The following is a 23,744-nucleotide window of genomic DNA, read 5'->3' on the forward strand; positions in this document are numbered from 1 at the left end:
AGTTTTACAATTTACATGTATGTAAACAGATATATCATCAATAATCAGTAACTTTAAGTATTGTTGCTGATTTTTTAAGATTTTGTTTATTTATCTGAGATGAGAAGCAGGGAGCAGAGGGAAAGGGATGAGCAGACTCTCCACTGAGCGCCAAGCCCAACACGGGGCTCGATCTCACAACCCTGAGATCATGACTTCAGATGAAATCAGGAGTCAGACACCTAACTGACTGAGCCACCCAGGCACCCCCATATTCTTTCTGATTCTGAAATAATCCCTACAAAAACGACAAGAAATTGTATTTGCTTATGCAAACCCTTCTATTTTTCAAAGAGGAGGAACAAGAGCTAGAACATGAATCTTTATTATTATTTACTTCCTTTTTATTTATTTAGAACCACTTATGTTATCTCTCAAGTTCCTGTCAAGGCACTGTTCAGCATTTTTATTTCACTCCAAAGGCATAAAAGGTATTAAAAGCCCAATTTAATATGGCACTGGATCTTGGACGTCCTCCTGAAGGCTGACATTTGATGTGACATGCAGAGGGCCATTTCCTCTGACACTTATCACAAATTTTTTGAACCATTACTGTCATTTATTTTTCGATAAATTACAGTAGAAAGCCATATGTAAAGTGGTTCATCTGTGTGCTCGCCTGAGTGGTGATCACAGCTTTGGGCACCCACCAGAGTAGGCTCCGGGGAACTTCACTGGAGGATGAGAGAATATTACAGCCTGGGGTTCAGAGTTCCTCAAAGCTGGGTACCTTCTCTATAGCCGTGTCTGAAAGACCTAATGCTTCAGAGGCTACTGTGATTTGGAACACTTGTGCTGTGGACCTCATCATTCTCAACTCGCAGATGTCCTCACCCGATCATTTGTTCCCTCATTCATTCATTCTTTCATTTATGCCAACATGCCAGCTATTGGGGACCAGAGATGAACAATACTCCCTGATCTTAAGCAGGTCACAGAACAACAGAAGAGGTGCAGGCAAACAGAAGATAGAACCCATGTGATGGGGGCCTCACTGAGCTGTCCCCAAGAGTGAGGGTCCCACAGAGGCTCAGACAATTACTTACATTTTGGAGATGCAGCACACATCTTCACTGAGAGTCATGCAGCACAGGACAAGGGGGGAGTGTTACCAATGGTGTTGGCAATGACAGCAAAGGAGGAGGGGGACGCCAGCTGTGGGCACGTGAATGGCCTGTTGTAACAGGGGCAAGGTGGGGGTGACAGCCTGCAGCCAATACTGAATGGCCTCATGAGACCTATGGCTCTTGGTCTACATTCAGTGGGCCACAGGGAACCTTCACTAGACTTGAAACTTTAAAAATTTGAATCTTTTCTATGGTGAAGGGTACGGCTAACATAAAAAGGTAAAGTTGTGTTGTTTATTTTATTCAACAGAAGGGGAATGTCATAGAAGTGTTGTTTATACAATAATTAGGCAAACAATATCCAGGTCCAGTAGGTCACCAACATGCCCCAGACCTTTAAGAGTTTGAGAGTCTAAAACGGCTGTCTTGCCACCAAAGCCCCAGCACTGTTCTCCCCACTGTCTCCTCTCTCCACTTAGTGCACATTTTACTTCTGTCAGTTGTCCTGTGACCCTGAATGAGTTTCCAGCTCCGTCCTCCCACAGCTCCCGTATTTCTATCCTGCTGACGGGGTGCGGGGCTCCCTCTCTGGGTTAATGTGATTTCTCTTTCTTTCTTTATTTCCTTCTCTCTTGCCCTTTCTGGTCAGTCTCCTTACACAAAATGTAAATCTGGGACTTTAACACCATAAAATCAAGACATATTTCATGCAACATATTGTCCTTTGCAGATCCTTTGGGTTGTAGATAAAAGCATACAGTTTAGTTGAATCAGTGACGTACTTCCATTACATAATCAGGCCAATGTGAAATGATGAGCCAGCAAACGGCGGTCCTTACCTCATTCAGTCTGTTAAATCACCTGTACACCTGTCTGCACACTGACAGGCCACACAACATCTGCCCGCTGCTCCGAGAAAAACCACTGCTCCATGAACCATGCATTACAATTGGCTCATGATCTAATGGAAGCAAGGCTTTCTTTTAATAGCCCACAACATGTTCATTCTTTTGGCAGTAAGAAGAGATTTAACTGCAATTTACTGACTTTTGCTTTCCTCCCCCCCCCCTCTGGAGACAGAAAGGACGTCATGCCTCTAAAGTCTGGAAAGTTTCCATTTTGAGTTGTAAGGCCTCTGTGAATAGATACCTTTCTCATGCAGAACCCAGAAAGCTTTAGGGGCCACCGGCATAGCTGGCCTTTTTCAGTGGCAACATGTGAGACTGTGCAGAGCCAGTGGATAAAGCTCACAGAGCCTTTAATTTGAGACAGAGTGAGTCAGCATTCCGTCTGTAGAGTGGCCGGGATATGTGCAGGGTTATGGCTTGCTGCGTGCCTTTTATGATACAGTGTGTGATGCTCTCAGCTGGTGGATGTGCTCACAAAGGCGAACGCCACCCCTCCCACACTGCTTGGCCTGCACTGTCTGTGCGGCTAAACAGTCCCAGCCTGCTGTCCGCCGCAGCCGCTGCACCGGCTGGGGTATAGGAGCGCACACGTAGGGGCTAAGGCATTGAAGAGGGTAGCCACCCCGACAACGAGGATCCTTTTTTTGTTACAGATGCAGTTCACTTTACAAAAGAGCTGGAACCCGAAGAAAAGCACCAGTAACGGGTGTGATGAGTTAAGTCTCTAATGGTTTTATAGGCAGGCCACTTGAGGACCCCACAGAGGTTGTTGACTTCTCCTCTGAGTGAGAATGTAGGGAAAGGGTGAGAAGAGAGGAGAGGGAAACCCAGAACTGGAAGAACCAGTGCAACGTGCACAAGTTTGGACCCAAGAAGAGCATTCTAGGTAAAAGGGATTGGGCCTCTTATCATCAACTGCAAGAGCACATCCAAGGATGACTAATTCTCAAGACAGTTTCCGCCACCTGGGTTAGTGACCTCAAGATCCCTGGGACGATGGCACCTGACCTGCTGCTTGTGACCAGCTTGCTCCAGCACGTAAACCAACACTGCTTCCCTCACCAATGGCTTTGCTAGGAAAAACATGGCAGCTGGAAGAAGCTGTGCCGTGTAGTTGCCTTGTAGCTCAAGGGGTCTCTCCCAGTGACTGGCAGCAAGCCCTTGGCTGACCAGCGGCCAGTCCACATTTGTGGCCACATGCGAGCACCACTGCCTGGGATGGTAGCTGGCTCCAAAGGCCACCTCACTGAGGAGGAAATGAAGGGCGTTCTCCAGGACACTGCTGGCTGGTGGCACAGGGAGGGCGACAGTCCTTTCTGGCAGCTCAGTGGACTATCTTCCATACTCAGACTTGCAGTTAGAAAAAGCTTCAAATGTGCCCGGTGCGTCTGTTTCCACCATTTGTACAAAAACCAGCTCTCAGGACTCAATCAAATGCAAAGAATGAAAACAAGACCTAACAACTTCGCTCTCTGCGCATATCGAATTTGCTGTCAACGGATTCACAATGTGGACACATATACCGGATTTTAAGAAAGGGGCTTTTAATCTAATTTTGCAAAACAAAAGCTTCACCAGGTGTTAGTGCCTTGGCATCATGACTCTTAACCTGAGTGATGTGCTCACCCCATGAGAATAGCGCCAGGAATACAAGCGTTGGTTTGGTTTACCTTCCAGGTGACTCTGATGCTCTGAGATGAGAGGGGCTCCAGGTGGACTTCCTGAGGTGGGCCGTCAGGAGCTGTGAAGACCAAAACCCACAGGCCGGTTAGCACCGAGTTCCAGAGCAGACTGAAGTCTACACAACACACAGGCCCAGAAGGCAGTCCCCCAGCAGTGCAGAGAAGCGTGTTAGCCACTTCAGGGAACAGACCATGTTGGCCGCATCGCTGTGGACTGCATTTACCCTGTGCAGGGTACTCAGGGTACCCTGAGGTACCCTGCACATATTTACTCCCTCCCGGTAAATACGAGCCTTGAGGACCTGTCCTTGTGTTCTTCTTCACCATCCCTTTGACAACGTGATTAACAAAGTTCAAGTCTGAGCAACTTCATAGGTAAAGTGGGAAGGAGAAAGACAACATTTCTTTTGTGAAACCCTGCGATGGCTGTCAAAGACCCTTCCCTTTTCCTTGGAAGTCATGCTTAGTGACCTGGCATTAGGGTCACTCAGGTTGCTCGGGGTTATTGGGGCAAAAAAAAAAAAAAATCAGGATTCTTCTGCTTTTGAGTCCCTTTGATGGCTTTGGGTTTTCACACTTTCTGATGTAAAACTCTCAATACCCAGGGGCTATAGCCTCAGAAGGCAGAAGCAAAGAAGAGTCAAAGCATACAACTCACACCACCCTATTTCCAATGCTTGTAGAGATTCCAATTATGTTCCAGTTCCAGTTGCTAGCCCTAGACACGCAGTGTAGAAGTGGGGGGAAAATGTTTCTGCCCACCCAGAGTGCACGTGTTCACCAGAAAGCACAATGCACGCGCCGGGAGAAAGACCAGCCTACTGCGTGGCGGTTACTCAAACATCTTCCGAGAAGTGGAAGCACCTGGGAACTCAGGATTCAGAAGGAGAGACCCCTCTGGGTGAAAATATGCTGTGGGATTGACACTTGTGTGACACCCATTTCTGTGGATGCGGAGATGCCAGCTGCAGAAGGGGGAGGGGCACACGGCAGATGAGAAAGCCGAAGTGGTGAACGTGAACTAGTTCGAAGGGTCTGGAAGTCAATGGAAGGGTAAATAAAGCTAAAGGTCGGATTAGGGGAAGAGGCAAGGTCAAGGGAAACGTGATCTCCTCGGTTCAGGAGAAGAAGTTTTGAGCAATACCTGTTGGTGATGTGGCTAAGTTGATGGGTGTTTCAGTCTTTCTGCCTGAGTTCAAAATTCTGGCTCTCTCACTTAGCAAGCTGTGTGGTTAACTTCATTTCCCTGGGTCTCAGTTTTTTATATAACAGGACAATAAAATGCATGCCACAGGATTGTAATGAAAATAATATACTTGGTAAACACAAGTAATAACAATTATTATCATTGGGTGTTTGATGTAAGGGGAGGTAAAAGAGGAAATTCATACAATGACAAGAAAAGGTACCCTTGAAATAACGATGTCTGAGCACAGATGCAAGGGCACTAATAGGAACAGAGGTGATGGAGACCAGAGACATCCGAGCAACCATCTCTGGGGTGGGAGGAGGGAGGAAATGATGGGGGAGTTTCTGGTGGACTTGCTGGTTGAGGGAAGCAGGCTCAAACCTGTTTGTGTTTTCTTAGCAAAATAATAAGAGGCAAGGTCAGGGGCACCAGGGTGGCTCAGTCAGTGAAGTGTCTGCCTTTGTCTCAGGTCATGATCCTGGGGTCCTGGGATGGAGCCCCGTGTCGGGCTCCCCGCTCAGCAGGGTTCTACTTCTCCCTCTCCCACTGCCCTCCTCCTCCTCATGTGTGCTCTCTCTCTCTCTTAAATAAATAAAATCTTAAATTAAAAAAATAAGAGGCAAAGTCAGGAAGTCAGAATGGGAGAAGGAAGGAGGGCCATGGCTTTAGGAACACAAGGGCTTGGGGAATGGCAGTGGCCTATGGAAAAGTGTGCCTCGCCCAGCAGAGAGGAGCACGGAGCCCCGGCTTGGCATGTGAACATAACATGGGGAGAGGCCCGCGTGTGGGCCTTCGTGAAGGCACCGACAGGTGTAGGCAGAGTACGCAGGGGGACTGGGGTGAGCATTGATGCTGGGCAGGAAGAAGCAGGTGCCCAACTTCTACTGGAGGAGGGGCAATGGGATCCCCTGGTTCCCTACATGAGGAAGAAGGCAGGGATGGGGGTGTGGGGCTGACTCCAGAGGCCAGGGATGGCGGGGCCAGGGGAGAATGAGAATGCTAAGAGAGGAAGCCGAATTGCCTGGGAAACATGGTTCATTATGTTTTACGAATATGAACTCGAAGGGACTCGATATTGGAGCTGGAAATGTTTACAAGGGCTGGGAGAGCAAGAGGAGAGTCGAGTGTGCAGTTGGCTCCCTTCTCCACGCCTCGTTCCATCCTGCTAACACCGGCCCTGACATCTAGTCTGCAAGTCCCGTGCTTGGCCTGCTGCTGTGCCCACCGAGGTTCTCAGCCTCCCCCGACAGCCTGCTCCAGCCCCGCATCAGTGGCTCATGCCGGTTTTCATTTGGTTCCTAAACACTGATTCTGGTCTCCACTTTACCCCTCTTAAAGGGGACATGGGCCCAGAGCACCTTTCAAACTGCTCACTTATCATACTAATTCCCCTGTGTTTGGTGTTCTGTGTCCTGCCTCCCTCTGTACGCTTCTGTTCTGCACCCTGACCCCCCCATGCACCCCCTGCCCCAGCCGTGGCCAACATCTCAGTGGAACCCAAGCACACGTGAGGAGATCTGACCTTTTCCCTCCATCGGCATTGCCTGCCTCCACCGTCTACCCGTTGGTAGCATGGGGACCGTGGGGACCCCGACAATCACAGTGGTGCTGGGCACTTGTGCAGAGCTACCTTTGCACCGGGCTGTCTTCCCCCAGCTGACCCTGAGCTGCATGGCCTCCCAATCTGGGTCTGGAGCAAGTGCCCACTTTGAAGGGTAAAGCAATGTGCCGACTGAAACGCAGAGCACACCTCTCTCAGCCCGGCAGGTCTGGGGACAGCTGGCTTGCTGTGGGTGCTGCAGCCTCTTGCACCCATCCATGATTCCCCAAGTGAAAAGGCTTGTCAGCACTGAAGCCGTCTCCAGAGCAGGGACCAGGGGAGGGGCTGGCATCCAGCTACCTGCTGTAATGGACTTAGATCTCTGTACCTAATTTCTGCTCACAGGATCATGCCCTTAATGTGGGGGCCTTTTGATACAAGCTCCAAAGAAAACCCATGTAGCAGATTTCTCTCACCCTGATAATTCTGTGGTCATCAAGAAGTATGTGGTTCATCCACGAAAATCCATCTTGAAAAAATGATTCTGTGGTCTGACAGCTATATTGGTCCTTAATTATTTTAATTGTGATAAATGAAAGATCCTGTGTGTGAGGAACAGGAGGCAATGTGGGGGCAGGACCTCACCCTGCATCCTCTGGGTGTGTCTGGGCTGTGGCCTTTGGTGCTGCCTTCTGGGCAGGGGGGAGGCAAGCTATAAGTATAGCTTTCGCATCCTTGGTGAGATATAGTCAGGCTTGAAAACAAAGATATGAAGATAGTGTTTACACAATGGCCTTGATTCTATCAGAAAACATGAAACCAATGATGTAGTCATGAATTGGGGAGAATTTGTTTTTCCCATCCGGTCTGGTATTTCTTGAAGGCCGCCAGTCCCTATCTCCAGGACAGACCTGACCATGTTTACACAAATGGCACTTTCTTTTTTTTAAGATTTTATTTATTTATTCATGAGACACACAGAGAGAGGCAGAGACACAGGCAGAGGGAGAAGCATGATGTGGGACTCGATCCCAGGACCCTGGGATCACGACCTGAGCTGAAGGCAGATGCTCAATGGCTGAGCCACCCAGGTGCCCCAACACGGCACCTTTTTTACTTGGCCTATCAATACTTCAGTAGTTTGCTAGTAATTAATTTATTGGTCTGCGTGTTCTCTGAAGTGAGTGGATTCAGATCTCTCTCTTAAGAATAAAGTGATAGAAACAATGTCAAAGACAAACGCCAAAAGGATATAATCTATGCTCACACACGAGAGTCATGCCCAATATAATTAGGAAGTGTTTTTGTTTGTTTGGGCACTGAATTTTCCACTCTAAATTTTCTAATGCATTATAGGAAGAACCTTTTAAAACTATATATCTAAAAAAAAAAAAAAAAGAGTCTGCTTTCACAGCTATCATGCTTCCCATAAAAAGCTCCTGAGCCATAATTATTCCATAGGTCCTCGTATCATAGCAAACAGACAATTTCTGTAAAATTTAACCTAAGGCAGACTGAATTCTCAAGAGCTGAAAGTCTTCAAGATCAACCATTAAGTACTCATTTATTTAACTAATTTTGAAAATTGTATTGACACTTGACATTTAAGAATATATTTACATGCTCTTGAACTAAAGCTATACTACACATAGAAAGCATAGTTTCTTCTTCCGTTTTTAAACCAGAATATTTTGCTTTTTCTTGCAAGAGGAGAAGGCTAGGAGGTAAGGATTGATAATGAATGTGATTTTCTGAAATAAATAATCTCTGCGTTTCTCCAGAAGCCAAAACTGTTCAATCTGCAAAACAGTAGTAGTTGAAGATGATATTTACAGTTCCTAATACTCTTCCTAATTCTGTTTGGCTCAAGACACAGTGATCCTAACTGCCAAATGTGCAGACCTCTGCTCTTGCTTTTTTCTTCTGGGCACCAGGGCTGGCTCTGCATCCCTACCTCCTAAGCTGGCTCCTCTCCTGCTCCCTGCTTCCCTGACAGTCACTGTCAATGGATCGTCTCTATGGATGGCCCTGTCTCTCACTTCCAATAGGTGAACACAAGACTCCAGCCTCAGCACTTCCCTCTGTGCTCTCGAAATATCCTCTCCTCCAGGAAGCCATCTCCTGGCTTTATGCCACAGCATCACCCAGGACACCGGGGTCCATGGAGAAAGGAGGCCATGCCTCAAAGGCAGTTGTCTTAGTGCTACTTAGTGCTGGGGGAGAGGCACTAATGTCATCCGTGGAGATAGGAAACTTGGGAGGGTCTTCCAGACACAGGATGCAGCACACATGCAAAGGACTGGGGCCAGGGAAGGGCTGTAGGAAGTCAAGTGTAGCTTCAAGTGGAGAAGGTGGGAGAAGACCCAGACCTAACCATTCCAGAGACACATTTCCAGTTGAGTGCTGAGAGATGTTCCCTGATGCTCGAGATCTGGACACTGTATTATACCCATAAAAGTGAATGGGTCTACACCTTCCAGAAGCTTCCATCTGAGAGAGATGGCCTGCTTGAGAGTTAGTGTCTTTTTTCCTTAGGCAAAGTGGCCAATAAGGATGGAAAAAGGTCACCTTGAGATGATAGCCGTTCTCAAAAGACATGCCTTTGGGTATCCCTGCTGGGAAGCGGCAGTGGCAATCCAAGGCCACTGTAGGCAATTCTAACGAGAGGATCTTTGGTCAGGACAACTGCTCTTCATTCTACATGAGTCACGTTGTAAGAAAACCTGATTTTTTTCATTGCAGCCATAAAACCTATGCACCAGGGCAAAGACAAATTCTGTTTTGGAGCTTCACTTTGCTCTACTTGTTCCCTTCCTTGCATTTTCCCCTAGCTCCTCTGAATAGTAAATCAGAGAGGTGCTGTGGGGCCACCAGCAGCCAGCGTGCAGGTAAAATCCAGGGGTCCAGCCCCAGCAGCCCAGAAGGTGGCTTCTGCATCAGACTGTCTACAGAGATGCCAGGGAGCGGCACTGCAGGCCAGCGACCGGGAGTGGCTGTTCACCTGGCCTCCTGGCTGGGAGAGAGACGCTGCCATGGCAACTGCCAGCTGCAGAGGAGGCCACAGAAAGCCAAAGAAATAGCAACAGCAGCAGGAGTCATCGTGGCAGTCGGGAAAGCAGCCACCAAATGCACCACCAGAAAATACAGTGGTCCTGAGAAGGATGTGTGGATGGGGCACAGTTAGAGCAAGGGTTAAGAAGGAGAAGTTTGAGTAGCGCGTCAAAGATTATATTTTGGGGGCAGCGTATCCTCCCTGAATATACAACGTAATGAAATTCCAGGAAGTTAGTGGGTTGTTTAAATATTTAAATAAGATTCTATTTCTGCAGGAGCATGTTGACACTCATTTCTCACTTGTTTCTGAGAAATACAAAGTACTTTTAGAGCTTGCATTTTTTCCCCTCAATTATCCAATGTGTTTGTGACAAGGAGGGGAAAGGCATCCTTATGTCCATTTTGCAGATGAGAAATCACGTCACTTCTAAGCAACAGAAATGGCTCATCCTCAGACACTTAAGCGTATCCTATCACCTGTCCTTAAAAATAATTTTCAAGAGCCGTTGTGTTCCCGGGTGGAGAATTAAGTGCTCATCCCCAGTGCAGGAAGGATTGTCGGTTTCATCCTATTTCCTTGTGGTCAGTATTGACTATACACATATCAGAAGAGTTAAGTGTTTGCATTTGTTTTGCTCTAGCAATCTTACTGCTTGGAATTTAACCCAAGAGAACAATCCAAAGTGGCGAAAGATAGGCCACAAAGGATACTCATCACTGTGGCATTTATAGTAATAAAAAATGGAAAACCACAGACATGTCTAATAGATTGTGGATTTGTTAAATAGATTGTGGAAGGTACATTATGAATCACAGACAAGTACTTAAGGGGTATATAAGAGTGATGTGTTTTTGGAATGCCGTTCATGAGGGTCGAAGAGAGGTGGGTGGAGGGAAGGAAGTCAACAACAACTCTAATTCCTTAGCTGAAAGCTGAAACAAACCTCCTGTGGACTCTCACTCATTTGGGGATGATCACCTTTAAGCCTGGTTGAAGAAGGGATCTGAGACTAAGTTCCCAATTTCACCTTTGCAGTAGATAAATGGCTGATTAGCTCTGATTTCTGGCAGGGAAAGAAAAGCTGGGTTTGGAGCAGGACACTCCTCCCAAGAGATGAGCCAGGCTGCTGCCTTCCTTCTCTCCTGCCAGGAGGTGGATTGACAGCCAGCCTTCCCTGGCACTGCCTAGGCTCAGACCTCTACAAACCAGTCAATTCACCCCCGGTAGCCATGCGTGCATGTGTGTGTGTGCATGGGTGCATGTGCATGCATGTGTGTGTGTGTGTTCCTGCGTGATGAATGATTCAGTAGGTGATATCACCGTGCCCACAGGTAGCTCCAGGTGGTGGGATTATGGAAACAGTTTTGCCTTTTCCCTTCTTCAAAATGCGTATCTCTATCTTCTAAATTTTCAACTGAATATGAAACTCTTTGTAATAGGAAGGAGAACAATAAAGTTTACTATAGAAGTATTGACATTTCGGGGGATCCCTGGGTGGCGCAGCGGTTTGGCGCCTGCCTTTGGCCCAGGGCGCGATCCTGGAGATCCGGGATCGAATCCCACGTCAGGCTCCCGGTGCATGGAGCCTGCTTCTCCCTCTGCCTGTGTCTCTGCCTCTCTCTCTCTCTCTCTCTCTCTGTGTGACTGTCATAAATAAATAAAAAAAAATATATTAGAAGTATTGACATTTCTAGTCAATAAAATATCCTTGCCCATTGTCCCCCCAGCTCCTCACACAGAATATTCTTGACATTTCCTAGCATCATTTGATGCTCCTACAACTGGACTGCTTAGGGCTTGGGCAAGACCTACACTAGTGGTTTTCCTGTCCATGTGGATTCCAGGCATCCAAACAAAGGAATTGAAAAAATGGCCCAGCTCCTTCAATATCACCAGATTGGTAGTTTCCTAGGTCTGCCTTTTAATTCTTATATATGAGAACCCTAAATGAAGTCCTATTTGAATAACAATGCCCTCAAAGTAGGAGGCGGAGTGCTGTCTGCATCCCTAACAGGGCATGGCACAGTGGAAGGTGCTCTTCAAACAGCCTCCACCAGGTGCAGGCAGTGGCCTGATTCTATGTTAGCCATCTGAGCCCTGAGGGCCAGCTCCGGGGCTCTGGGATGGGGGCCTCGCCCGCTCACACGCACCTGCCTCATCCGCGGTGATGGAGAGCTCGTTGCTGGGCTCGCTCTTGCCAATCCGGTTCTTGGCGTACATGCGGATGCTGTAGGTGGAGGAAGGGTGGATATCAATGATGGTGGCCGAGTTCAGCTGAGGGGAAACATCTTTGGTTCTCTGAGCGGAATCCCAGGAGTCTTTTGGGTTTTGTTTTTCAAAAAAGAAGAGATAGAGACGTGAGTTTTTTTTCTCTGCCTCTGAAAGTTCACAAGTGGAATTAAACACACACACATACACACACACACACAGAGGAAGGAAGAGGAAATAAAAGAATAGTTATAACTCAAAGTGAATTCTCAGAGCGGTGCTCCCAGTGTGCCAGTGGGCTGGCTATCAGAGGGGGACATCACACACTCATTACCCATGCTGAGGGGGATGAGGGCTGCATATAGTTGAGGTCCAAGGGGACATCTGAGGCAATGCAATGGGTGCACTGATGGACGTGTCACTGAAGGACATCGTGTCAGTGAGGTGTGAAACAGCCACATCGAGGCACTCATTGTACGAGACAGTTAAAGGAATTTTGGTTTGGATGCTCCCCCCACCCCCTACAACCACCTCTGATTCTAAAAGGTACTTGAAGACCAGCTGAACCTCTAGCTATGTCCGATCCTTCCTTCTCCAGGAGCATATTGATAAACATACTTACATAAAAACATTTAGTCTCAAATGTTTTATTGTAAGAATTATCTTCAACCACAGCTACTTAACAAGAGCACATGCCTCATATGAAGAGATATCATTGAATATGTGACAATGTATACCGGCCGAGTTTAGAGCTTCAATCAATGAGGAATAAGTGGTTCTTATTTCAGAAAGAGGGTGGGTGGTGGCTAATCAGGGGTGAGGGGCCAAGAGATGATGTCAGTTGTGGGAGCACAAGAAACTAAGGTGGTGGACAGAGATGATGGTTCTACACTCCCACAGTCCCCCATGTCCTCATAGGTGGCATTCACCATGCCTGTAGGAATCTCACTGAGATTCTGTGTTCCTTGCTAGATTCTGAGCTCTATGGCAGCAGACAGCATGCTTGCAAGTGCCTCGTCCGTAGCAGACAACACATAAGAAATGCATGTTTAACATATGAATACACAAATGACAAATACACAGGCCTCTGAGGCCTGGGAAGGGTTCCCTTCCCTTTCCACATTAACCATGAACATGAAGCTTAGAGGGCTGGTCTGCCTAAAAGTAACCATAAATATAAGAGGTCTTCTGGACTTGTACAAAAATATGTCTCTTCAAGGCTGCCTTGGAATGCTGTGACTAATCAGGGAACAGGGCATAATAAAGACTGACAATGAATATTCCATCAGAAAGGAAAAGTATCCCTTGAGTCAAGAAGATTGAAGGTTGAAGAACACTGACATAGAAAGAGAAGATGCTGGGATGCTGGGTGCCTCAGCGGTTGAGCGTCTGCCTTCAGCCCAGGGCGTGATCCTAGAGTTCCGAGATCGAGTCCTACATTGGGTTCCCCACAGGGAGCTTGCTTCTCCCTCTGCCTGTGTCTCTGCCTCTCTCAATGTGTCTCTCATGAATAAATAAATAAAATCTTCAAAAAAAAAAAAAAAGAAAGAGAAGATGCTGCAAAATCACATGGTGGAAGAGGAGAAGAATGGGATCCAAAGTGGTGGGGGATTTAGTACCAATTGACTGACACATAAATATGGACCCTGTCCCACAGGAGAAGGCCAATACTTCTGGAGAAGACATCTAGGACAAGAGAGGAATTCTGCGGCACTGCAAGGTGCAGAGAAAGTGGTTAACCCGTCCCAGGTGGAAGCAGGTACTTGTAGTGGTTGATGGCTCTGCCCAGCGCCATGGGGACGTTTCTGGAACTGCCAGGTCCATGAAGACGTGGCCATCTTCATTGAGTGTGTCTGGGAGGCAGCAAAGGGGCCCAAGGAGGCATATTAATATCCACTGACCAGCTCTTCCTCCTGTCAATCAACTCAGGACTAGCCCATGGGGGCGTGGCCAAGGCAGGGGTGTGGCCAAGGTGGGGTGGGGATGGGGGAGGGGGTAGGTTGGGGGAACAGTCAGGAAGGACAAGGTGCTCCAAGAAGGAGCCGTGTTTTTAGCTTCTTTCCTACAGTTATCACACTTTGATAGAAAAAGATGATGTCAATGATCATGATTATTAGAATAAGGTTCAAAACAACACAGGATGGATTTTGAGCTAAAGGTCAAGAAGATGAGAAAGAATGTTTTATCCCGGAGGATTTGAAAGTAACTGAACGGAGAAGAAAGTCGAGTTAAATCCCCAGACACCCTCTGGCAAATGATAGAGCATCAAAGGAGGAATAAAAACAAGGAGGTGACTACCCAGGAGAAAAGAGTCGGGACAGGAATTGGAAATACTGCTTCTGATCTCAGATGCTGATGTGCAGACAGACAGGTAGGACGTGGATTATTAGCAAAATGTGCTGGAAAATATAACACCGGGCATTATGTGCAAACAATTATAGAGCGATCCTGACACTTGAGAGGATGCAAATACAGATTGAAACGCAAGTACGCCTGGGAAGGGCATACCACAGACAAAATAAAGAAACTTAGGCATATGTCCCAAACAGAAATGCATGTTTGGGAATCTGAGGGCTGGAGCACACATGGAGAGTGCTGCAAAGGGGGAAGAAATGAAGTTGTTGGGGAATTTATCACAGGTCCCCTTGCCCCATGTTGGAGGGAGAGGGTGCTTTCCAGATGCAGAGAACGAATGAAAAAAGTGTCAAGGAGGGTTTATAAGTCACACCTGGAAGATCCTTCACAAGGGGACTATTTACTGAGGTGTGGGCTGGGTTAGAGGAACTTGCAGGGGATGCTGAGGCTCTGGGCATCTAGCAAGAGTGGGGAGATGCTCCCTCTGGGGTCAGCAGGGCTGAAGGGAAGGAAGGGACAGTGTTGCCAGAGTCCAGACAGGGCTGGGACCTCAGAAGAGGAACCCTTGACGAAGCCACACACACAGAACCCAGCCGCTGCCAGGATCCTTGATCCTGATTCTGATTCATTTTGCATGTCTGCTGCTGCGCGAGCCCAAGGGGAGGTCAGACGGGAAAAAAGTCTGTGTGTTGCAGGAGATGTCAGAAGCGGAGTTCAGCCTCCCAGAGAAAGGCAGACCATGGATGGGTTTGCGGGGTAGGTCAAGGCAGCAGCCAGAGAAAACCCCGCAGCAGAGGGAACTCACGCTTGTGGAGTGGCGTCTGCTCACCCGGTGCCGTGCTAGGCATTTTGCAAGCACGACTCCTGCAGTCCCCAAATGTGTGGGCACATTAGAAACACCCCGGAGCCTTTCGATAACGGCATTTTCAGATCTACTGAATCAGAATCACTGTGTACTGGGGCCCAGAAACCGGCGCTTTTAAAAAGCCTCTCTCTGGGTCATTCTGATGCACAGCTAGAGTTTGGAGCGCTTTATCTGATTGAATTATTACAACATCCTGGTGAAGTAGGGATTTTTATTATCATCGCGAAGGTCAAGAAACTCAGGCATGTTACCTGGCCAGCGTGGAGTGGGGCTGAGGTCTCACCTCACCTGTGTTGTCCCGGAGTTCCAGGTCATTCTCCTGTAGCATGTGACCTCTACATAGTCTCCGCAGGACACCTAATGAGACTGGATTTCCCTTTTCCAGATATCTCATATGTTCAGATGCAGACTTTCAGACAAGTGCTTGACTCGGCTAAACTCGACCAGGAGTTTAGCCAAGTGCAAGGGAGGGGAACTATGGCCAAGAATGATTGTAACACCTATGAGCATGTAGGAACGGAAGTGGGGAGAGCTGTGCGTGCTCAGACTTGGACCCTGGTTTAGAAAGGAGATGTCAGAAGCATTCCCTGAAACAGTTGGCAGGGTTCTCCGACGTGCCCCAGAGCGACAAAGGTGGTGGGAGAGGATAGAAAAGTTCAGACTCTCATTCATGCCTCTGAAATGCCAAATAACCTCGTGGGAAAGGACTGAGGGAGCCGTTGGGGGCCAGGGTGGTTGTAGTGGGAGCCCTGCTTGGGGGTCTGACACCCCAAGTCAAGGGGAGGGCAGATCGCCAAGGACAAACATGAAATTTTGATCTGAATTTGATCTGAAGAAGCAGTTAGATGCCAAAGACCAGGAGGAGTGAGGGTGACCAGATGGGTGTCCTGGAGGCAAAATGACTCTAAAAGTTTAAAAACTAAGAGGCAGCTCAGAGAAGGACCAGTTTTTACGGCACTGGCTACTAGAAGGGAGACAGAAGGGCACGGGGAAAGCCCCTTCTGCTCTGTGTGCTCCATGGAGGAGATGGCGAAGGGAGGCTGGGGAAAGAAGGCTCTGGAAGACAGCACCCACCTGCATAAGAGAGGCTGTGCTTCCTGGCTGGATGGTTACGTTCCGGGACTAGAGGGTGTGCCGAGGCCCTGGAGCCCACTCGGCGATCTGTGGGGTCCTAAGGAGGAGACAGGTGCCCGGGAGGGGGACGTGGGCACAAGGCCGGCTGTCCTCCAGAGAGGGGAAGGAGGCGGATGAAGCAAAGTGCGGGATGGAGCCAGCGGCACAGACAGGGTGGGATGTGGAATAGGATGGCAAAGGGGGTTTTGTGTCCATCTGGAGGAGAAGCAGTGGGCGCCAGGAACAAAGCTACATGGCAGCCAGAGCAGCCCATGGAGCCATGGGCCACAAGAAGGGAAGTCGATGACACTGGCAGGGCCAGGTCGAGAGGGCCAGGGGGTGGGCATAGGAGATACAAATAAAGGGACTTGGGGTGTCACATATTTCCTGGAAAACAGGGAGCCGGGAGAGTCCTCTGTCTTCAAATCCTGGGAGGAGGGTCATAGGACCAAAGGTCTTGGGGGTGGGGAAAGGGACCGCCAGATTCAGGAAGGTCTGTTTCAGGGCGAGAAACGTTGTGACAGTCATGGTCGGCCCAGGGCAGAGTTGTGCTTTCCTGGGGCCAGTGAGTTTGCATCGCAGGGATAGTTCAAGCACGGACCAATGACCCCTTGCAGGGACCCCGTCGGTTAAGAACGCCAAGTACAGCAATACCTTACGCTCTTGGCAAACGAACAAAGAGTAGATGGATGTGTCTTTGGGGCACGATTTCGTGGCTTAACAAGTTCACAGATGTGCATTACGGTGTCCGGTGTGTGCTGCTTACTGGGGGATGCAGGGTCATTGCATAGGGCTCCTCAGGCACGGTCCCTGCCCCGAGTGGTCACTAGAGCTTCCCAGTAGGGGAGACAGATATTGACCATCTTCCCAGTAGAGGATCCGGGTTATTGAATAAGCAGTCACAAGCCCACCAAATGTTCCAGGGAGGGGCAGGATGCCAGATGCACAGAGGAAGGGGCACGCCCTGAAAAGGGTGGTCAGGGAAGGCTTCCTGGAGGAAGTGACATTTAAGCTGTGATTTCAAGGATCGGTTTTCTATGTATACAGCCTATAAGCTGCACTAGCTTAAATTATAGTTGTCTTTTTTACCCACCCAAAACTTATTGAGGAAGCAGCTAATACATGAACAGACTGACCCAATTTTTATGGCAGTGAATACAATGACTGCCTGCTACCAGCGTAGCTCCTGCTGCCCAGGCCTTCCAAACCAAAAGCTGTGGAGGGGCTGGAGGGCCCTGCTGGAGACCTGAGGTCATGGACTCAGGCCCGCCTGTCCCATGGGCTCTTCCCCAGTGACTCTCCTGGAACTCATTCTAACTCCAACTGGGTTGGACTCGCGGGTCGTGCAGAGCCCGATCAATTTAGAGTTAGGCAATGCTGTGGAGATGATTCTTAGGTGTTTTTTTTTTTTTTTTTTTTGATTCTCAGGTTTGGATCGCAGGTACATTCAATGCCACAAGTAGTTAGTGAGGTGCTCCTAACTCGGCAGGCACTGTGCTAGGTGCTGGGATCCAGGGCCACACGACAGCAGAGTTCCTGCCTTTGGGGAGCCCACAGGCAGTGCTGGGGGGTACTGAGGATTCTCCAGTGGGGGATGCAGATGGTTTTCGAAGCATTTTATTTATAAGCACTGTGCACACCAGAGTGATCCTCAGAGCTGTCATTTAGTAGATATTTGCCCCAGACCCTGGGGGAAGCGCTTCAAAGCAACTCTCTTGTTAAAGAGTACCCACCCAGTCGGAGAAGGACAAACATTATATGTTCTCATTCATTTGGGGAATATAAATAATAGTGAAAGGGAATATAAGGGAAGGGGGAAGAAATGTGTGGGAAATATCAGAAAGGGAGACAGAACGTAAAGACTCCTAACTCTGGGAAACGAACTAGGGGTGGTGGAAGGGGAGGAGGGCGGGGGGTGGGAGTGAATGGGTGACGGGCACTGGGGGTTATTCTGTATGTTAGTAAATTGAACACCAATAAAAAATAAATTAAAAAAAAATAAAAGGCAAAAAAAAAAAAAAAAAAAGAGTACCCACCAAGCGCACATTGTGTGCCCACAGAGTGCTGGGTGCTATGCTGGGTGCTATGCTGGGTGCTGGGGGTTGGGGAAAAGTAGACCTGATAACACAGGAACGTTCTACCCAGTGGAGATGACGCGTCGATCAGAAGTCACAAGCGCCGTGGCCCTATTTTCCCCAAAACGGTCACATTCTGTGGAGCCAGGGCTTAGAAACTTCAACGTACCTTCCCGGCGGACACAATTCAACCCACGACAACGTCACAAAGATGTCAGCTCTCCCTAAGTTCATTAACAAATTTGACGCAATCCCAATAAATAAAAAAAAAAGCCAAGAGTGTTTTTATGGAGTTAGACCAGTCGCTCCTAAGGATCGCGTGTGGAAAGCTACAAAAATACGGAAAGGAAAAGTGGGAAGGGCAGACGAGCCCTACAGGAAGCTGGAACATGATGAGCGCAGGCTGGTGCTGAGGCGGTCACAGACAGACAAAACGATGGAATAGACTGGAACGTCCAGAAATAGAGGAGCACATAGGAAGCTGATCGGTGATAGAGGTGGCATCTGACACCCCCGGGGAGAGGTGGACTTTTTTAATGAGTCACGTGAGGGCAGCAGGATTTCCGTCTGGGAAAAGATCGGACTGGATCCCTACCTCCCAGCACACACAAGAATCAAGTCCAAATGGATCAGAGAGCTAAAGGCAAGAGCGAGATAGAAATACAAATAGAAAGCAGGGGGGATTCCTTTACAGCCTGGCGGCAGAGAACAGCTTTCCTAACTTGACTCAAAATCCAGATGCGATAAAAGAAAATGTTGAAAAAAAAAAAAAAAAAGAAAATGTTGATAACTTTGGAAAGAAAAAAAAAAAAAAAACCCCAATCACAAGCGCAGGAGTAGCTCTACGATCGCCCGTGATGGTCCAGCCGGGAAGGAAGGGAGGTGATGCTGTAGGAGCACGTGATGGGAGGCCTGGCCTTGGGTGTGGGCCAGGAATATGATGACAGGAAAGGTGACATCTAAGGACCAGGTGGTGGTAAGCACAGGAACCGGGTGGCCCAGGGAAAGGGGGGCTTCTCCAGCCTATGGGCAGCTTGTGGCCTTTGAGGGATTCCTGTCACAGGGAGATGCTATGGTACCCCATTTCACAGAGGGGAATGCTGAGGGCGGGGGGCCGATGAGGGCACACGGCTAGTTAGAGCAGGGCCAGCACAGGGTCGGGACGGGTTGTGCAACCAATGGATCATCACCAGCACCCGGAAACGATCGATGGCCCCTGAAGACAGGGAGGCACTGAACTGTTCCCCTGAGAGGCCCCCCTGACCGCCCACCCCCGTGGGCACAGAAGCCACAGGTCCTGCAGTCCGTGCTCAGCCAGGGACGGTCAGGGCCACCCGTCCTGGGGCCTCTGGGGACTGTCCCCATGATGCGCGTCTGCATTTCTCTGGGGTTCTCCTGGTCGCCACCGGTTCCGGGCCATTCCCGGCCAGCACGTGCTTGCCTCGCCTAAGAAGCACTTCCTCCACTTCATGACGCACGTCTCCGAACTTGGAATTCTTTGGCTCCTTCCCCACCTACGTCTTTAGAACAAAGGCAGGTGTCCTCTCTTCCCTTTGGCCCTGGGGAAGCCCGTCTGTCCTAGTTCCCAAAAGAGCCCTGTTTGGGCCCGCACTATCTTCAGCTTGTCACGGTGCACCCTGCCCCCAGGCTGCCCAGCTGTCCCATCCCCTGGTGGCCTTGCCACTGGCAGCCACTGCACTCCTGGTTCCAAGCCCCGGGCCCTGGGCACGCATCCTCGCCTCGCTGCTGGGCCTGTCCTGACTCTGGGCGAACCAGCCTCTTTTTTTTTTTTTTTTCTGAACCAGCCTCTCTTACGTGCATTCCCAGTGCAGCTGCGTATTGCAAGTCTCACATGCTATTTCTTCTTTCTTTCTTTCTTTCTTTCTTTCTTTCTTTCTTTCTTTCTTTCTTTCTTTCTTTCTTTTCTTTCTTTCTTTCTTTCTTTCTTTCTTTCTTATTTTATTTATTTATTCATGAGAGACACAGAGAGAGAGGCAGAGACACAGGCAGAGGGAGAAGCAGGCTCCATGCAGGGAGCCCGATGCGGGACTCGATCCCAGGACCCCGGGGTCACAATGCCCTGGGCTGAAAGCGGCTAAACCGCTGAGCCACCCAGGCTGCCCATCACATGCTATTTCTAAAGCCACGATTCTGGGTGTGAAGCGTATTCCTTCGGGTTCACGCTATGCTCCTGGGACACTCCACCCTCCGCAGTCCCGTCCAGCTCCTGCCACTCTCTTGTCCTGCCCCTTGCACGCTTGTCCCGAACCACGCCCTCACTCAGGGCCTGCCTCCAGCTGCCTAGAGCTTCGTTGTCACTATGGCCTCAGCTCAAATATCCTGAATAGGTCACCGCTGTGTAACCTGAGTAAAGAAAGTATGGTGCCCAGGAGGTGAAAAATAAGGCTACACGCATGGTCCCTACACATCCTGGTGCTGCTCTGATTCCTCATCTCTTTTATGAGACACAGTCCAAGTCCCGACCAGAGGCCACAGGGGTGGCTTTCTACCCTCAGCCCGACGGATCCTAAAGTTCCAAGCAATGCTGGCATTGCCACCTTAAGGGGACAAACAGACACACCTGCCGTGATCCTGACTCCTGGGTCTATTTATGGTGCCTCTGCTGACCTGGCCACCTGTGGGCCCTGGGGAAACAGGTGATGCTCCGAGCGGGAGCAAGTGCCTCTGGCTCGGCCCTGGGGCACTTCCAGGACTTCGCTGAAGGGTCAGTGCCCGTCTCCACAAGGAGCAGCTCTCCTGTCTCTGCACAAACTCGCCCTACAGACTCTGAACACAGCTGAAGTCCAGGCTCTAGACAGAAGTCCCTGTCTAGAGCAGCCACCTGGCTGGGGAAATGGGACACGAGGGACAGGGTGGGGGGCAGAAAGCATAACACCGCTGGCCAGGTGCTGCCAGGAGCTGCCCACCTGCTGCTTGGTGGCAAGAAGACCAGCGTGGCGGGTGGACAGCAAGCCTAGGGGCTGGAGGGAAAGGAAGGAGGGCTGAGGCAGAGACAGACCCCACCCCACAAAGGACCCATGCTCTGAGCAAGAAAGGAGAAGCTGGTAGAAAGAGCCCCCTCTGAGTCTCGGGGAGCCCAGGTTTACTCTTACAGGTAGTCATGAATAACAGAGGAAAACAATGAAAGGGCTTTTTGAAGTGAGAATAAAGCTGGGGGAAATAAAAGACTTACCTGATTTATTTTTGCATTCAATATCGTAGCCCGTGATGGGGCTGTTGCCGTCAAACCCCATGGTCCACCTGAGGGTGATTGTGCGTGCTTTCACGTCTTTGATCTCAATTTCGGGAGGGTCTGGGGGCTCTGTGCAATCGACAGGAAAACCCGGGCTTAGTTCAAACACGGCTCAAACAGAAAACGCAGGTGGAAATGCTGAGTATGGCTCAGAAGAGCTTTGTCAGCCTTCAACGGTGGCGGACGCGTTTGCCGGGAAGCATTTTTTAAAAATTTTTTATTATTTTTTTTTTTTCATTTTTTTTTTCCTAATCGCATTTCAGGGAGTAAAATTGCACTTTCCCAAACTGCAGGTGTTTACAGCAGGGGCATATGACAGGCTTTTGTTGTGGGCCTGGGCCAAAGAGGGATATGGATTAAATGTCACTCTTCTGGTTTGGAATCCATAACTCCAAAACTATTTTGGCTTCAGAGGTTAAATTTCTCTTCTCATTGGGATGGACCAGCATAAGGATTCCTACCATTCAGCTAACTAAGCAGGTGCACTCCTCCACTTGGTACAGTCTCTGGGTCTGCGGGGTCATCTGACCCCATTCCCTTCAGGACTCTGTTGCCTGTGTTGTCGGGCTGCCCAGTGACACAATCATGCACACTGCAAAATACAGTTTTAACACCAACTTTGAACATATTCAAAGTTTTCTGGGCATCGGGAGGTGTTACATAGCAAGCTTAGCGCACACAGAGGTCCGAGCCTGGGCATACACTTACTGTCCTAAAAGCCGTGTTTTCCCCCAGTTTGGTCTCCTTCCTACCTTGCACTGTGAGCTGAATTATTCCACGGTCCTCCCCATAAGAATTGATAGCATGACAGGAGAAGAAGCCAGAATCTTCTCTAACAGTTGGCAAAATCTATGTGCAAAGCAGAAAGAAATCCATCTTATCCAGTAGCATGGAGCGAGAATAACTAAAAGGGCTTTTGTCTGTAAACACATCTCTCCACTCCCACCCTTCCTACACCCCCAGCGCGCGTGCACACACACACCCCTGAGAGCAAATTATTTCAGTGCGATTGTAAGGGTGTGGATGGACAGGTTCGATGTACGTTATCACTGTCAGCTGCCAGGTCATTAAGTTGGATGTGTAATTTATGTAGGATGCCATGGTCAGGTTGATGTATATTCCACATACACATTTTTTTTTTCCTCATGGTGTGCCCTTAGAGCATCCAAAGCAACCCTGCCCAAAGAAGATCTATAAATCCTGCAGTAAATGCTTGGTCCTGCAGGACCCTCATTAGAGCTCTCTCTAGAAGGACCCCAGGATTGGACCTGCATGTGAATCAATACCGGTGTTTCAAACACAGGGACTGTTTTCCCATGTGTGCTGCAGCATCATTTCTCCCCCACTAAAAACACCACTCAGTTAACTACCAATAGTACTAAAAAAAATATGGGGCTATAATAAATTTTTTTCTAGCTTTTGTGATCCTATATGAAGGACAAAAGCTTTTATGTTGGTTGGATTTTTCCAAAAAAAAAAAAAAAAAAGCCAGACATTTTCCCTTCTAAAGCCCATCTAATTTTTCTTTCTGCAGGATGTTAAAACAGGTGCATGGCATAGGATGTTATTCCTCCGGGATTAACTGTCATTAAGACATTCGATTCCTCCCATTTTTTTCTATTAGAGTTGTGTTCCCTAGCATGTTCATCATCATTTTATTCTTAATAACACTTAATATCAAGCACTATTTTTGCCGGCTACTCAGTAACATTGTTGTAAAGAGCCAGAGAGAAATGGTTGTTCATAAATAAGTTCTGAAACATTATTTGCTGTTTATCACCCACATGCACCCACTTAGGTGAAAGGACAGGGTTATGCTGCCAATGAAGTTAGATTCTGATCTTCTGTGTTCACCGCGTTTTACCTGCAGAGTAGAGATCACCTCCTCTCCCACCTCCTTGGTGGACACGAGGTAACGGGCCATCTCGGGGTTAATGATCCGGTCCTCCTTCTCCCAGCGGACTATGATGGGCTTCTCGCCATGGGCTGCACAGCTCATTTCTTTCTTCTGACCCTGAGTGGCCAGGGTTGTGTTTGGATAGGACGTGATCATCGCAGGAACTGAAAACCCAAAAGGGACACGACTTATTTGGCAAAGCAGCATTCTTGACTTCCCCACCATAATGCTTAAAGAGGTGTTTCTCTGAAATAAAATGTATTCAAGGGACTGCTGAGTGGGAATCATGAACAAAGTAGAGGGAAGGTGGCAGAAAAGTGAAACCTGATGCAATGAGCCCTCAGCTCACTCACTCAGAAGTTGCTGCAGGATTTCATATCTGGTGTGTGTGTGTGTGTGTGTGTGTGTGTGTGTGTGTGTGTGTGAGTGTTTATGTGTTCCCAGCCCACTGCGGGCATACGTGGGTCACGGAGCATAGCCCATGTCCCCCAGGACACA

General features: G+C 48.7%; 1 protein-coding gene across 3 annotated transcripts in view; it reads right to left on the bottom strand.

The window, feature by feature from the left end:
* DSCAM (DS cell adhesion molecule) overlaps positions 1–23,744 on the bottom strand; it is a 729,459-nt gene that overhangs the window by 113,990 nt on the left and 591,725 nt on the right. For 2 of the 3 annotated variants that reach the window (XM_038581531.1, XM_038581532.1), the window contains exons 12-16: positions 23,214–23,410; positions 22,102–22,198; positions 21,290–21,418; positions 11,631–11,798; positions 3,685–3,755 (exon numbers count right to left, since the gene is read on the bottom strand). In XM_038581531.1, the coding sequence (XP_038437459.1) occupies positions 3,685–3,755; positions 11,631–11,798; positions 21,290–21,418; positions 22,102–22,198; positions 23,214–23,410 (662 nt within the window). The remainder of the gene's footprint in view (positions 1–3,684; positions 3,756–11,630; positions 11,799–21,289; positions 21,419–22,101; positions 22,199–23,213; positions 23,411–23,744) is intronic. The other variant, XM_038581533.1, reaches the window with a different exon arrangement.

Source organism: Canis lupus, chromosome 31 (assembly GCF_011100685.1).
Source record: "Canis lupus familiaris isolate Mischka breed German Shepherd chromosome 31, alternate assembly UU_Cfam_GSD_1.0, whole genome shotgun sequence".
Lineage (NCBI taxonomy): Eukaryota > Metazoa > Chordata > Mammalia > Carnivora > Canidae > Canis > Canis lupus.